At 35.9% G+C, this 15,384-nt stretch overlaps 1 protein-coding gene across 2 annotated transcripts in view; it reads right to left on the bottom strand.

Moving 5' to 3' along the window:
- CSMD1 (CUB and Sushi multiple domains 1) overlaps window positions 1-15,384 on the bottom strand; it is a 1,197,532-nt gene that overhangs the window by 50,725 nt on the left and 1,131,423 nt on the right. For both annotated transcript variants that reach the window (XM_063330346.1, XM_063330347.1), the window contains exons 53-54: window positions 10,457-10,630; window positions 6,479-6,652 (exon numbers count right to left, since the gene is read on the bottom strand). In XM_063330346.1, the coding sequence (XP_063186416.1) occupies window positions 6,479-6,652; window positions 10,457-10,630 (348 nt within the window). The remainder of the gene's footprint in view (window positions 1-6,478; window positions 6,653-10,456; window positions 10,631-15,384) is intronic.

The raw sequence follows: 15,384 nt of genomic DNA, 5'->3' as shown, positions 1-15,384 counted from the left end.
CCAGAGAGGTTATTTTTCTTGTCAGTGAAGAAGCAGAACACGTTACCAAACGTTATAATCACATACCCACTGAAGAAAATTGACAGTTCCTTGTAGACATCAGATTCTTAATAAGACAAAAGGTCTAAGTGATCTTTTCATTAATCTATCAGTAATGAGATATAAAAAGAAAAACCTTTCGAATTAGGAGGACAAACGAACAAAGAGAGAGACCTGAATTCTTTATTAGTAACAAATAGTGTGGACTTATTGATAGAGACTGCAGAATGTAAGCCAGCTCAAACCTCTGCAACTGTTTTCTTGTCAGGCAAAAAAAATCATATAATTTCTTTGGTAAATTTCCTGCCAGTGACTTACTAGTTAACCTACTACAGACACAAAAGATAGAAGCAATGTATCATTGCAAAAGAATGCCCAAGAACTACACAGCTTTATTTTCTGAAAATACCAGTTTCCCATGCATACATAATAGCTCAGTTGCAAAATAAAATAAAATAAAATAAAATAAAATAAAATAAAATAAAATAAAATAAAATAAAATAAAATAAAATAAAATAAAATAAAATAAAATAAAATAATATTATGCAATAGCTTCAAGCCATAACCTATATTTTGTACTAAATGCATGTAGAGTCTCAGTGAAGTGAAGCCACGTTCATTATTGACTCAAGTCTTCAAACCGAGGTTTGAAAGAAAGGTCATATGTAAAATCTCTGTTGAATTAAATGATACGGGTTTGCCAGAAACATCAGTTCCTTCCCAGCAGTATATTTAAGGTGCTGGAAGATTTACTTTCTTTGTACACAAATTCATAATTCATGACTAACAATGAACTTTAATACAAATGTTTTTCACCTATTAGATGAAAGGCAATTTTAAAAGGAAAGGCATATGCCAGAAGAAGTGCTATTACTTACTTTATGTAAATTCTAATCAATTCACTACAAGTAAATTTGATATAAGTCATTTCGTTCACAGAATTTTGATAATTTTTTTAAAATCATGGATGCAAATTTATCACTTCATCAGAATTTCATCATTGAAATGTAGTTTACTATTTCTTAAATCTAACCAGTAAGGATGTTTTGCTCTTCTTTCATGTAAATAATGTAATACAGGATTTATTTGATTTTAGATTTGACAGAAGAGATCTCTAATAATTTTCAACTATGCAGATTCATCTTTTAATCCATACTATATCAAATTATAAATAAAATGCATAATTATCATAAAAATAGGTTACAGCGATTTTCACAGCATATGTTCCAAAACCACAGTATTTACTGAAGCAAAAATCTGAAATGGTATATCGAATTCTGCTCTCAGTGAAATGATGTAAATGTAATTGTGCTATGAGGTGACAGGGAGGCAGCTTACAGAAAGAAGACTCCTTTGCCCAGATACACAGGTAGAATTAAACTAGGTAGACACAGGCAGAGAAGTGCTCTGTGGGAACAGGCCTGGCTGATACAGAGGTTTGAACCAGACTGCTCTGTACTTCTCTTTTCATTCTTTTGAGGGAACACCAAAAGTTTTTGTTTCACAGTGAATTCCTAAATTCATTGTGAGCAGCAGCATATAGACATCTTCAGCTAGGGCTCTTAACAGTGTCAAGTTAAGCATAAGCTTTGATGCTTGCACGCTAGGAACAGTAGGGTTTCAGGACCTTGGGATTTAGATAATCTCTTACAGTGTTTATTCAATATGTGGAATAAATTTTTACTTGTTGAAATTCCTTTCCTTTTGTTCTGTATTCATCTAATTTGGGGAAAACAGTCGTATCCTCTTTATTTAGATGTACCTTCAAGTATTTTTTGAGTACTGGAGAGTCATGCAGAGATGGTTAAGAAGTTACCTTAGTTACCCATCTAGTTCCCCTAGATCAGGTGATCTAGGTCACAGTCTTATAATTTGATTCCATTTTTCCTTAGTCTGTGACACTTGTGTTTTAATCTGAAAAGCTTGCAGCCTGACTATTTTTGTTAACTCTGTCTTATGTACTAGCCTAAAACAGTGGGATCAGCAGAAAAATAGATCTGGAGACACCACATACCATTTCAGCAAGATTCTTCATGTGCATCTGTCAAACTCTTTAGTCATAACATATATACAGAATCACAGAATAGTTGAAGTCAGAAGGGACAGCTAAAGCAGTCTGACCAGGGCCTTGTCCAGTCAGGTTTTGAATACCTCTAAGAATGGAGACTCCACAACCTCTGTGGGCAATCTGTTCAGGCGTTGTTTGACCACCCTCACAGATAAAAAACTTTTTCTTATGTTTCATTTTGTACCCTTTGCCTCTTGTCATTTCACTGGGCACCGTGGAGAAGCCTGTCTGTCTTTTTTTCATGCTTCCCTTTAGATAAGCATTTTTAAGATTACTCTGAGCCTTCTCTTCTCTAGACTGAACAACTCCATCTCTGTCTCTCATCAAATCACAGTTGAATCCATGAGGGAAGTTTGAGTTTCTGTGAAAATATGTTTAGGAAAGTTTGTTTGTTTAGGAAAGTATGTTTAGGCAGAAAATGCCACAGAGAGTGGAGGAGGGCACAAATAATTAGTGAGAAAAAATAGAGGGAACACTGAGGTCAGAGGAGAAGGTAGTCCATGGGGGAGCAGATATTCTCTGCAGCCAGTGGAGGACCCACACCAGAGCAGAGGAAAAGACTGAGAAAGACAGAACAGCAGAGAAAAACCACTTCATACTGACTGCAAGGTCAACCTACCACACTAACCTAAAATAAGAAACAACACCAATTCTCAAGACAATTAATACAACATTTTAAAATTCCATATAATCAAAATAGAATCTACACGATTTCTAGGTCAGAGATGCATGTAGTACGTCAATGGTATGGAAATAGTCTAACACTGATATGCTTTAACTGAAGTTCATATTTACTATTCCCTTTTCACTGCAACTAAAAATCTTCTAGTGCACAAATACATTTACAACAGTTATTGTTACTTTAGATAGTAAATTCCTCTACAGAACCCAAAAGTAGAATTTCTTAAAGAAACTGCAAACTTTATGACCTATCTCTTTTTCAAAGAGTTTAAATGTCAACATGGAGTTCAAGGTTGATCACCTTGAATCTAGAGAAACTGCAAACTTTATGACTTCTCTCTTTCAAACACCTTAAATGTCAACCTGGAGTTCAAGGCTGATCACACCTCAACACTCCAGTATTAGTCTGACCGTCTCTTTTTCTCCCACTAATTGTGAGTTTCTTATGCTGAACTCAGCTTGTAAATGGGGTTGAACTTCAGTAAAAACATGAAATCTCTGCCTCTGATAGTCAAATAGAACAGATATGGACTGCATCTACAGATATGTGAAAAAGTATATTTTCAACAAATAGAACCTTACTTAAGTGCCTCACGTATGAGATAGAGGAGTTTGTTCACTGAAGTCTAGCAATACAAAACAGTATAAAATGGAAAAAAAGTACATGAGCCTAAATAGGAACAGTTTGCTAATTCCTGCTTCTCTTTTCCAATAATTATATTGCTATGCTAGTTAACTCACTTGAATGAATTCTGAGGGTAGTGACTGAGGGAATTGCCATCTCTGTATTGTTTTAATGAGAATGAAAGATCTAATTCCACACACACTGAGCTTGAAATTGCATCAGCTATCTCTGAAACAATATGATGAGCTAATCACCAAACATAATAATTATTCTTCAGAACAACCATTGTAATACAATATGACTTTTAATAAACCAACAGGTGGAGATAATGAAGCTACCAATACCTGAAGTTAACTTCTTATTATGTGATTTTTAGTCCCAATGTTAGTATCCTTAGCACAACTTCGCTGACTGCAATTCCCTTTAGCACATTAAAGACAAGTTACAAAGGACAAAAAGCATAGTGCTTACATTGACTTCACATTTAAGTGATCATTCTTCCAGTGCAAGAAAATACTTGAGAAAAGCTTACCAGCCATTGTATTTTTGGAGAAGTTATTTGATCTGCTTTAGTATTAACCCACTTTACAAGCTGTCTAACTTGGACCTGTCTAATCAGAGATGTCAATAGAATTCCAGACCTGTATTGTCAATAGTGGAAGATGAGATTAATTCAAAAAATCATGGGTTTTTTTAAATTTATAAGTAGTCTTTAGCTTCTTAATTTTGTAGTCAGTATTCGGGCATGAGATAGAATCCGTCCCAGAGAACTGAAAGGTTCATCAGCCTAAGGAAAAACCTAAGTGACTAGGTCACTTTCAGAGGATTCATAATTTAGCAAAGATCTGCCAAATTATGTCACAGAAGAAAAATCTTGCCAGCCTTGCCACTCAAAAATCTATCTTAGGTATAATATATTATTATATATATATATATATATGCATACATGCATAGATAGATCAATTGATCAATCGATTGATTGATCGATCTTTGTGTTCTATTTCTTTGTACATTCCATACCAGGAAAAATCATCTGGTTCTCCCCAGAGACAAAGAATTTTTTATTTGTTTTTGGTTTACACATTTGGAAATTAGTACTGTTGTTAAAAGTTATAAATGCACCCAGACAATTCTAGCTTTGAAAGCAAGTACTACACCAATACAAGGTATTTCAGGGCATACAACATAAAAAAAACTAGACCAATGAACAGATTTTAGTGATCCGATAAAGAATATTGGTTGAATAGACCAAATATTTGATATTAGCTCCATATTCTGCAACAGCAGCCAAAGCTTGAGGAAAATACATAAAAATAATGGCCATAAATGGAAAGAATAACAATATGGTAACTTCAGAGACTTGTTTCCCTTTTAATCTTAATTACATTACAAGCATCTGGATAAATAAATAAATGAAAAGGACAAAACGAAATCTGAGTTTGTGTTTTTAAATGTTTTCTTTTTGTCCTTCTCTAATATGTACATTTTATACATGGGCTTCTTCATGACACAAACAGAATCACAGAATTTTAGGGCTTGGAAGGGACCTTTGGAGATCATCTAGGCCAATCCCCCTGCCAAAGCAGGGTCACCTAGAGCAGGCTGGAGAGGAACGCATCCAGGCACGCTTTAAGTATCTCCAGAGCAGGAAACTCCACAGCCTCTCTGGGCAGCCTGTTCCAGTGCTCTGCTGCCCTTAAAGTAGAGAAGTTTTCTCTCATGTTGAGACGGAATTTCCTGTGTTCTAGCTTGTGTCTGTCACCCCTGGTCCTGTCACCAGGCACCATTGAGAAGGGTCTGACACCATCCTCTTTACACCCACTCTTTAGATATTTATAAGCATTGATGAGATCCCCTCTCGGTCTTCTCTTCTCCAGGCTGAACAGACCCAGGTCTCTCAGCCTTTCCTCATAAGAGAGGTGCTCCAGTCCCTTGATCATCTTTGTAGCCCTCCGCTGGACTCTCTCCAGCAGTTCCCGGTCCTTCTTGAACTCGGGAGCCCAGAACTGGACACAGTACTCCAGATGTGGTCTCACCAGGGCAGAGTAGAGGGGGAGGATGATCTCCCTCGACTTGCTGCCTTCATTCTCATCTCTCAAAACATCTACATCTTACCCAGCACATAGTAGAAGGCAAGTTCAGAGATGTCTTCAGGAAAAATACCCAAGCAGAATTAAATTTTACTTTATAATTTTCTTTTGGGCAAAGAAAAGTCAGGTTTCACATGTACAAAAGTTATGAACATCTCTCGGGTGTTGTTAGGAATTACTAAAGAATTAATAGCGTTTTGATTCATGAATATTCATTTGCATAATGTTTTAGTAAGAGTAATAGACCATTTATGGAAACTCTACTCTAGTGTACCTAATTCAGACTAGATAGCCAACTGTAATTTATGAATTTAATATAACTTTTGTGATACAAAGTACACTTTATATGTCTATAAACTAAATGCTAGGGACTGCAGACTGAGAACTTTGAGGTAAAATACTGAAAAGGCTTCCCCAGTAATCATCCCTAGAATAACAGAATCACCTAGGTTGGAAGGGACCTTTAAGATCATTGAGTCAACCATCAACCTAACACTGCCAAAAACCACGACCAAATCATGTCCCTAAGCACCACGTCTACAAGTCTTTTAAATACCTCCAAAGATGGCAAGTGCACCACTGCCCTGGGCAGCCTGTTCCAATGCTTAAGAACCCTTTCAGTGAAGAAATTTTTCCTAATATCCAGTCTAAACCTCCCCTGGCATAACTTGAGGCTATTTCCTCTTGTCCTGCGATAAGGTCTCCCCTCAGTCTCCTTTTCTCCAGGCTAAACAACCCCAGTTGCCTCAGCCGTTCCTCTTAAGACTTGTGCTCTGGACCCCGCATCAGCTTCGTTGCCCTTCTTTGGACTCACGTCATTTTTCAATATAGAAATGCAAAAACTCAAACTAAGGTGGCAATAAGTTCCTAAAGGTCAGGTTTCTGAATTATATCCTAATATTTTGAGGGCAGGGTAAAGGATAATGCCTGAAATAAGCCATTAGAGGATGGAGAATATATGAGACAGTTTCTTACCTCTGCAGTTGGGTAAAGGGCTACTCCACTGCCCATTGCTTCGGCACTGTGCTCGAGAAGCACCCTGAAGTAAGTACCCAGTGTTGCAAGTAAAATTTACAACGTCATTTAAATTGAACTCACTGCCATTAGTCATTCCATGAGCTGGGTTCCCAGGATGTCCACATGTGATCGCTGTTAAAAGAAAAATAGGCAAGCTAGCATCTAACTGAAAAGTACTGTTCCATGGAATCACTTGCAGGTTGGAGCTCTTTTGTTGTTTGGTTTTGTGCTTTGGTTTTTTTTCTTTCTGAATTTGTCTTTTATATTTATACAAGAAATTTAAGAAAAAATAGGATTGTGCATTACATGTGTTGATTATACTTAAACGACACTTCTAAAATACACTTGTTATGGTCAAGCACTAGCTTACCACATGACAAGACATTAAAATAATATATAAAAATATAGAAAAGCACAGATACTGACAAGAGAAAATCAGAATGTATACACACACACACAACTTTTCAACATTGTGCTAGTGACTTTTATCATACTCAAGTAAATATCCTATGCACGCGTTTATCTTTTGCTTTATTACTTTGTGGTTTTTGTTTTTTGGTTTTGTTTTGTTTTTTTAATTCAAGACATAAGTGAAAAATAATTTAAATGTGTTTCTCTTTATTTTATCACGGAGTTCAACTGTGAAACAGTATTTTCAACAGTACCTGATCTTTGGGAATTAAATAGGACACCTTCCTGTATAGAGACTTTAGCCCTTAAATTGTGCAAATAAATCTACTCAAATCACTTGAATCCTTTCTGTACCATCTCATTTGCAGCATTTGAAGATGAAACCCTAAACATCAGAATAAAATGTTACTACAGGCACAGGATCAACTTTATTCTAGTGCAGTTGTATTTTAAATCTGTTACAGATGATCAAGTTTCAAAAAATAAGGCTATTTCCAGGGCCATACTAAATCAGTTAACATAATTCTTATCTAAAAACCTATTAAATTAAGAAAAAAATGCTGTGACCTTAAACTTTCTACAGTTTCCTGAAACAATTATATGTCATAGGTTTTAATAACAAAAAATTAGGTCTCTTGTACAAGTTCTAATAATGAAGGATAATTCTGTTCAGTTGCCCTTTTCAACAAAAGCATACCCTAGAGTCAGTCAGTTCCTGTTTAGAACTCATTACTCTTGACAGGATACTGGTTTTTGTAACACTTTCCAGAAACTAAAGATCTCAGACGCTGAGATCTTAATCACCGCATCTAGTTCTGCCTCTGCTCCATTATAGTTACTAGATATCGACCTGTTGACTGATAAACACGCCAATAGTTGGATTCACACAGTAGCAAGTAGCTAAAAGCACCTTTAAAAAAAAAAAAAAGAAAAAAAAAGCAAAGTAGATAATTTTGGCATTATAGTGTTTTCAATCACCATTAGGCTTTTATGCAATCAATTTAATATTGTTTACCTAAGCAGTAGCCAAGACATTTCAAATAAAGGTTACTACTGCTATTTTTATGTCATCTAAATGGTGGAATACAAATTCCCTCCTCCATCCTAATATAACTAACTGCTCTATGGGTGCATGCACACACATGCGTGGGTATCCACATGCACACTTAGTCCCAAATACGTCATGGGAAAAGAGATGCACTTGGCACATCTGAAATGGATACTCGCTAAGGAATTACACGTTTCCCTATTATATGGCAAAGAGATCAACCCACTTAATGTAATATAACTCTCAAATATATATCCAGGCTTTAACACATTATTTTTCTTAGGCCCTGGAGACTTCCGTCTCACAACAGAAAATACATAACCCAGAAGAAATAATGGTAGTTCTGATAGTCTCTGGACAAGAAAAAAATACCCAGTGTGAGTACCCAGCTATACAACTAAGTCTATCTTTTTGTCATCTTTAATACTTTTAGTAAAGGGTTACTCTCCTGATTTTTTGTGCTGTTACTCACAAGGAACTAATCAGATGTCTTCCTTCACATTTCATGTTAACTCCCAATAACCAGCAAGTGAAAAGATCTTTCAAAAAATATTTGGCTAAAGTGTGGTCCAACTGCTTATCCAATAAAGAGATAGGGAAACACCTGTGTGTCACAAATTATGCAAGACGAAGGAGGCTGACTTTCATATGTAACTAAGAAGCTCAAATAGTGACGGGTGGAGTAGTCCAGAGAACAGTCCAGAGCAGAGAGTAATTTTTGAAGATCACAGTGTCTAGTACATACAACTGTGAAATTTCTTTCAAAGACAACTAGAAAAATAAAAGGATGCGTGATCTTCTGTAAAACTCTCACAAAATATAGGCCAATTTGTGGTAAATTTTCAGGGCCACAGCCCATAACTTCTTTATGGTACCTCTGCCACATTTCTAGTTCCTGATCCATGCTGCTCAGTCAAAAGACCATTTCAGTATCACATTAGAATGCACATTTCTAGCATTGGTAAACAGTATGTTTTCACTTTCCTCCTCAGAAATAACAGAGTAATTTTTACAAGAATTTTTAATAAATAAATTAAATAAATTAAATAAATAAATGTAGGAAAATCATCTGAAGCTTGGATGCTGACATAAAAAAGTCATCTTGTATGGCTTTTTAGCCTGGCAGAGCTATAAGCAAAAAAAATCCCACATTGTAATGGGAAGTATTAGGCAACCTGTAATGACAGAAATTGCTGCCAGTTCTTCTCGTAACAGTAATGATAACATCAATTTAAGAAGATGTAGCCTCCCACCATCCCCCTCAGCTTTGCCCCTTTCTTTTGAAGGGATTTTATTCACTGCATGGTAAAATTAATCCACTAAAAGTAATAATGCTAGCTGGTGGCACTTCTCCTTTGATGAATATAAATCACTTGAAGATATAAATAGGATTTTAAAAGGACAATGACATTTGGTAGATATTTCCTGCAGCTGTATACAGGTAAAAATTTCCATTTTACCACTAAGAAAGAAAATACTGAACATTTTGAAATCTAATGCCTCAGTAATACATTTTCTTAGAAATTAAACAAAGATACTAATGTGGATTGAACAGAAAAGCTGATCATCTCAGTGCCTATTTCTCTGTAGACAAAAATATGTTTGAATTGCAGACATCTTAAAAAATTACAAAATTGAAATAATTGATATAAATGCTCCATTAAAAATAACAAAAATTGTATAAAAATGGGAAGCCTTATTAAAACTGAAAAATAATAATAAAATCAAGAACACAACAAAGTAGTAGAATAAAAAGCAGAGAAATCAGACTTTAATCTGATTAAATGGCTGATGGTTCAGAAAATATCAAAAAACCTGCCATGCAAATGAGGAAAGAAGTAGAGCAGGGAAGACTCAACAGTTCCAGTAATTAATTATGGAATTTTCGAAAGCAGGTGAATTAAGAGCAAAAACCAAAAAGCCTACTAAAGGGAATAAAAAAGTTCACATTTTTTCTAACAGACCCAATACCATGCCTGCCACATCTGGGCTTGCACTGGTAAATATTAGGAGGCCAACTTGAAAAATGGGCAGTCACCATCAAAACTGCACAGATGAACAGTATTCCAGCTTTACCCACCAAACAATGAAATTATACCATGGGGTTTTGGTATTCCAGGTGAAAAAATAGGGGAGAGGCTCAGTAAGCCCACAGTTTACATAGAAATTATTCCTGGAGAAAGAGAGCGAAAGAGATAGATGAAGTTATGCAGCTGTAGCCTGTTGTTCAACCCACTTTAATGCCTATGTCATCCTGTTTCTGAAACAACAGAAATCAGAAATTACTGGATCGTCAGCCTGTGCTACATTAGAAACTAGACTAGATTATCATAATGACCCTTGTAATTAAAAATAGGACCAATAAACACCTGATCTGAGCACCTCATTCAAATACCTTTAAACATCCAATCCATTGTTACTGTTCAGTTACATTTAAAATAGTAGTAATAATTCAGTCAAAAATTAGTGATACTTACGGACACAAACAGGAGTTTGTCCAGACCATTTGTGATCCTGTAGGCAAATTCTGACAGAGGTACCAACAAGTCGAAAGCCAGGATTACACTGATAGACTACAGTATCACGATAACTGAAACCATCTCCACTAATATGACCATTTACAATTGGATCCGGAGAACCACAGTGACCAGCTACAATAAAAGAAAAACCCATCAAAACCATATAGTCTTACAAACCTTGCCAACATTTACAAGAATGCTGATATGAAAACAAAATTTCATCTTTGCTTTCAATAAACGTTAGGGTCATATACTACACTGTACAGAACAAGTTCTGAGGTGTAAAAACTACAGGTGATATTCCTTCTACTTTTTTAGGGTGAAGTGACATTCAAATAGTTTTAATTTTCATATGTATAGATTCTGCAGATTCTGTTGCAGAAATGACAGATTTGTCAGAAGAATGTCTGGAAAATGTAAATTGCAAATTACAAATCATTCAGTTTAATTGCTAGAAAACTGACAATTTTAACACGGATATTTTTTCCCCTTTTGCCTTAGTAAGGTTGCCTTTTTCTTCAGAGAAGTGTGAATTAAAAGGTCTTCAAACTCTCAAACCCATACTACCATTTCCTCATAGAGTTCTGATTTGATTAATGATTCTGATTCTTGATTTGCTGCAGACTTTGTAAGTAGATCTCTATACTAATAAATTAAAAACGGTTGGGACCATTCCCTGGCAGAGGCCAACCAGCACAGAGCAGTCTGCATCCATCAAATGCAAATCTCTTGCCCTCCAGACCAGCACAGCTGCAAGCAAGCTGCCTACCAGGATCAGTACTGGTTTAAGCTAACTGGAACCATTCTTGGAAATAGTCTTGGAGAATCTTAGCCAAAAACATGTCTAGGCATTGTTCTAATGATTTAATAGGAGAGACGATCAAGTTTCATGCTTATTTGCATGTCCTGGTGTTGTTATTTTATTAGAACAAACATAGTCCTTGTTATACATATCCAACAAATAACTGATTTCTCACTAGCAAGTCTTCAGACATTAGTAGACCAATCCGAAAACCAATCAAATTTAAAAACAATACCAAAAAAAATCCCTCATTTTTTAAAAAATAAAGAAAACTTAAAACATTTCTGTGGGATCACAGTCAGTCTACTGCCTTCAGGAGAACTAAAACAAGAGTTATTTCAGATGTGTATATATGTCCCACTTTGCTACATTAGCTTTACAATGTTATTTAGGCCACTACTTATGTTTATATTTAATAGAAATCTTCTCTAGTCTAATTTGAAGCCTGCAAGATAGAAAGCAATTTCTACACAGACTTCTTGAAAACAAAAAAAACAGTTCTACAGCTAAGCATATTTTCTTATGTTCAAATATTTCCTAATATTCAGCTCCACTTTCTACAATTAAGTTCATGTTTATTTATTAATGGCTTTTAGTAATAAATCATAAAAAGTGTTTTTTGTGTTTACTCTTTCCAAATAATAATCACCTTTATGTTACCTTCAGCTGAGTCTTAGATAAACTGAGATATTTAATGCTTTTCTGTGCTTATAAACTCATATTCATGTCAAAATTATAATAAACTCTTCTGTATATTGCTTTCCAATATGGTCGGTATGCTTTAAATAGACGTTTTCTCCAGTTGTAGGAAGGCACGAAAAGGAACGAACGTCTACCAGTGCTGTTTCCTCAGTTATAGCGGCTGCCGTTACACAATACAGAACACATTACTCCAGGGTAATAGCACTCTTGGCATTAAGGAAGCCAAGTAATGATTTTATTCTCTCTAGATTCTTCATTCTGTTTGAAAACACAGTTGCCAAGCAGGAAACTATTTCTCTTTACTGATTAAAGAGGAGGAAAAAAGTTCATTTTTTTGGATGACACTGATTAATTACAACTGGCAACAATTTCATCTGAAACTATGTTAAGTCCTCATTTTGAGATGTGAGGACAGGGACCTGAGGCTCATGCCTGCTGCTAGAATGGGGAGGCGTGTGATATGTTTCATACAGGCTGTATCCATCCACAGCAGGCTTGTTTGTAACTTAGCTTCTTTGGGATTGAATCTGCTTTCTACTAAAGCGCCTTTAATAATGCCAGACAGTGTATTTCATTTACACTTAATACCTCTTCTAAAACCCTAGAAGAGTAAAAAACATGCCACTTGACTACTTTTTTCGTATGTAATCTTAATTGTAGGATTGCTGATGTCTTTAATGAGACATTCTGATATTCTGTAAATCCGTGGAAGAAAGTATGAATGTAAGCTTTTCATACACACCTTCTTACACAGCTACTCTTCCCCTGACAGGGAGTACGGCACGAGAGTAACAATGACATCAAAACCATATTTTTCTCTTTGAAATGTCTCATGGAATAATTTACCCTATTGTTCTCAGTCCAAATTATTACTATGATCCCCCTTACTGTTTTCTCTCTTCTAGCCCCACTCAGCCTCTCCTTGTCTACCACATACCTCAGCCCCTAGCCCCTTAATGGGTCCTTCTTGCGTCTGTTTCCAGTATCTCCCTTGTATGGTGGAGGGCACAAAAACTACACAGTTTTCTACATGAGGGCTGAAGAGGAAATAATAACCATGACCGCTGACTACACTGCTGCTCATACAGTCCAGTCTGCGAACTTCTTTACTGCAAGGCCACATTTTTAACTCCTTTTCAGCCTCTCCACTAGGTCACCTGGATTGCTTTCCGTAAAGCTTCTTTCTACCCAGGCAGTTCCAAGCCGGTACTCACAAACGGCATTATTCTAGGAAAAGTGCAGGATTGTGCATTTGTCTTTGTTGAAATTTATGAGCGTCCTGTTGGCCCATTCCTCCAGATTCTCAAGGTCCCTCTGTTTAGCAGTACTGCAATCCAGCATATCAACTCTTCTCCCACCATTTGGTGTCATTCTCAGACTTGCTGAGGCTGCACCCCAACCTGTTATCCAAGTCACTGACAGAGGCTGGATGGTGCTGGCCTCAGTATCCACTGGCTCCTAGTCATACTTTGAATCATGGAACACTATCCACAGAGTTTGGTGGCTCAACTAGTTTTCCACTCGTTTTGTAGTCCCCCCATCCAGTCCCTGTCCTCTAAATTTGGCGACAAGGATACTACTGCAGACTGCTTTAAAAGTGTTGCTGTAACACAAAGTGAAAGAAATCTACTGCTGAAATCTACTGAAACCTACATCCAATGAGACAGCCATCGGAAAAGGCAGTAAGATTATTAATGTTTGCTTTTGATTGCTCCATCCTGTCTGTTCCCAATTATTTTCTTGGGTTGTTTTCCTGTTTTTCTTGGGTTTTTTTCTTATTTTCTTGGGTTTTTTTCTTGTTATGCCTGGAAATGGGCAGTTCCCTATAATTGCTCCCTCATTTTTTCTAGGGACTGGGGTGAAATAGCTAGCCTCTTGCCTTCTTTGGAAATCAATGTTATACTTGGGGTTTTTTTTCCAGTAGTTGCAGCTGTTCCCACCTTTCAAGAATGGTAGAAAGCGGCCTCACAATGACATATGCCATCACCTCAGACTTATACAGTGAAATCACAGATATTAGTTTAGTTTTTTTGAGTAGTTCCTTAATTGTTTCCATCTACTGCTGTATCATCTCTCCCCCCCAACTGTACTACCAGGAGTAACAAATCCATAGTATGCCTACTCTACAGCCTAGATGAACCACGTACTAGAGCAGAGGTATAGCTCAGTTTTCATGAGAATTTCTTCTCCTAAAGAAAATAATTCTGCACGACCCTAAATATTCAGGCATTGGGACAATTCTGAAAATTGTCATTCAGGCAATTGGAAAAATCGCAGATTTTGGGAAAGGAAATCTATGAAACAGATGAAAAATGGGAAGAGAAAAGCTGTATTTACACAAAATAGAATGAAATACATTTGATTTTTAAAATTTTTTTCTAGACAAAAATAGTGAAGAATTGAAAAGCAGTTGCCGCACTGAAGCCAAACACAGGGAACCACAAGAAATTTCAAGAAGAAAGAAAGCTGAGATGAGCCAACTGGCATAACGCAAAATACAAAATATTATGCACTTTCTCTTAAACGGGGGTTTAACAAGTTGCTGGACTTATTATGTGAGTCATTTCATTTACAGATCATTTGAGCTAGTGGATTTAATTATTTTTCTGGGAGTTTTGACTCATTTATATTTAATATTCCAATAACTCAAGAACTGAAAGAGCACCGCAATAACACAAAATGTACGTAATTTTCCCATCAAGTAAAATTAGATTAAAAGAATATTAAGGAGGCTGCTGGTGGATTTTTTAATAAAATATGCTATCAAGAATTAAGGAAATTGTTCACATAGCTCAAGGTTGGTTTAGTAGTTTTATTCTACCACACCTGGAAAACAAGATACAAATAATTCTTTTATTTTAATAAGAATTTGAAATATAAGCCAATATCACAATACCATACTGGAGTTTTCCTAGGAGTTATCAATCACAAGATCAGATATTTTTACACAAGCAGTCAGTAGCAGTGTTTTTCCACACTGACAAATGTAGAGAATTAGAAATATCATAGAATTACATAAAATATGTTAATCTTACTTTTTTTTGGAAAAAAAAAATTATGCTAAAAATGCATGAAAATGGAATGAAGTAGTTTAGATTTAAATTTAGATCAAAAGTATGTCCTTGATTTGTTGATGTACAATTTTGCACCTGAAAGTCATAGAAAGTCAGGAATAAATATCTATTTAGGAAAACCCTTTTGTCGATGATTAAATGCCACCAATAATAGACATGGAGTTAAGGAAACCCTTAAATGCTTCCTATTTAATCTACCCTACATGTAGGTATGGTCAGTCACATAAACAAAGCATGCACACAAACATGTTTTGTGACCCATACGTGCAATTATTCTTGGAAGAGAAAAAAGGGAACAGATATGAAAT

The sequence above is a fragment of the Chroicocephalus ridibundus genome, chromosome 3 (assembly GCF_963924245.1).
Source record: "Chroicocephalus ridibundus chromosome 3, bChrRid1.1, whole genome shotgun sequence".
Lineage (NCBI taxonomy): Eukaryota > Metazoa > Chordata > Aves > Charadriiformes > Laridae > Chroicocephalus > Chroicocephalus ridibundus.
The sequence above is the reverse complement of the archived record's forward strand: the minus strand, read 5'-3'. Positions and strand labels throughout refer to the sequence as shown.